General features: G+C 41.5%; 1 protein-coding gene across 1 annotated transcript in view; it reads right to left on the bottom strand.

Annotated features, from left to right (window-relative positions):
• Positions 1-1,033: 1,033 nt before the first annotated feature.
• The window catches only part of LOC115826600 (kelch-like protein 10), a 6,081-nt gene continuing 5,988 nt past the window's right edge, over positions 1,034-1,126 (bottom strand). The window contains exon 8 of the mRNA XM_030790479.1: positions 1,034-1,126. This exon is cut by the window's right edge and continues 55 nt beyond it. Within this exon, the coding sequence (XP_030646339.1) occupies positions 1,034-1,126 (93 nt within the window).

Genomic DNA, 1,126 nt, shown 5'->3' with positions numbered 1-1,126 from the left:
TTAGGCAGTTACAGGGTAAAGTCTGAGGAGCTGGCCATGGTACTGAAACAAGGTCTGGTTCTTTTGTATGGCTGTCAGCTGTCAGCTGTCCATGGTCCTGAAATACCCACCTCCTCACCTGGAGGCAGGTGTGAAGTCCTCTCCCTGTGTCCTATAAAAGTTTAATAGGTCTGTTCCCCACACTGCCCCAGCTTTAATAGAGCCCCCTGTTATCCATAACTGTTAAAAATCAATATTTTTACTCACAGATGCTCCGTCCTGTCAGTATGATTTGAGGTTTGGGTTTTGGAGAAACTTTTAAAGAAGATTTATAATAAACAGTAAAGAAGACATAGAAGAAGAAGAAGAAAAAGAAGAAGAAGAAGAAGAGGAAGAAGAAGAAGAAGAAGAAAAAGAAGAAGAAGAGGAAGAAGAAGAAGAAGAAGAAGAAGAAGAAGAAGAAGAAGAAGAAGAATGTGAAGACATCTGAACATGTGAAGACGTCTCTTGCTGTAATTCTTAAATGATGTGCTGAAGTTAAAGTTGTAGAATGTTCTGGACAGTCTCAGCCTCTCTCATAAAATTGTCCCTCCACTCTTTCCATAGCAGTAGGTGAGAGGGCTGATGGGAAATAAAAAGGTATATTCTGAATGTGGGTATTGCTCTCATTAAGATCTGTTGTACGTCTGCCTTATAAATACACCAGTGTTTGAAATATTGTGTGTGCGTGTGTTTGTCTCAGATTATTTAACAAACTGTATGTGTATGAATACCTGAGGTCTCACTTTGTGTGTGTGTACATACGTGTATGTTGGTGTGTGTATATTTAAATCGCTCTACACACTCCTCACCCTTGTACAGAGTAATATCTGGAATAATACATGTGAACAACAGCACAAGGGTTTTTTTTTCCATCAGCAGAGGAAAATATCCCTTTCACTTGTCTTACTCTCATCCCTCTCCCAAACACGATGGTGTTGTGAAATAAGCAAGTTTATTTGAGTTTATTTGTGTATATGAGAATACTCTGGGTGGCTGCGGGAGGGGTGAGAGGTCAGAAGGAGAGCATGCTGTTTGAGGAGGACTGTTTAAGGCCGTCCTGGGGGTCTCGGGGGGCGGCATACTGAAGGACGTTGGGTAGACCTGG

The sequence above is a fragment of the Chanos chanos genome, chromosome 13 (assembly GCF_902362185.1).
Source record: "Chanos chanos chromosome 13, fChaCha1.1, whole genome shotgun sequence".
Classification (NCBI taxonomy): domain Eukaryota; kingdom Metazoa; phylum Chordata; class Actinopteri; order Gonorynchiformes; family Chanidae; genus Chanos; species Chanos chanos.
This window is presented reverse-complemented; position numbering and strand designations above follow the sequence as displayed.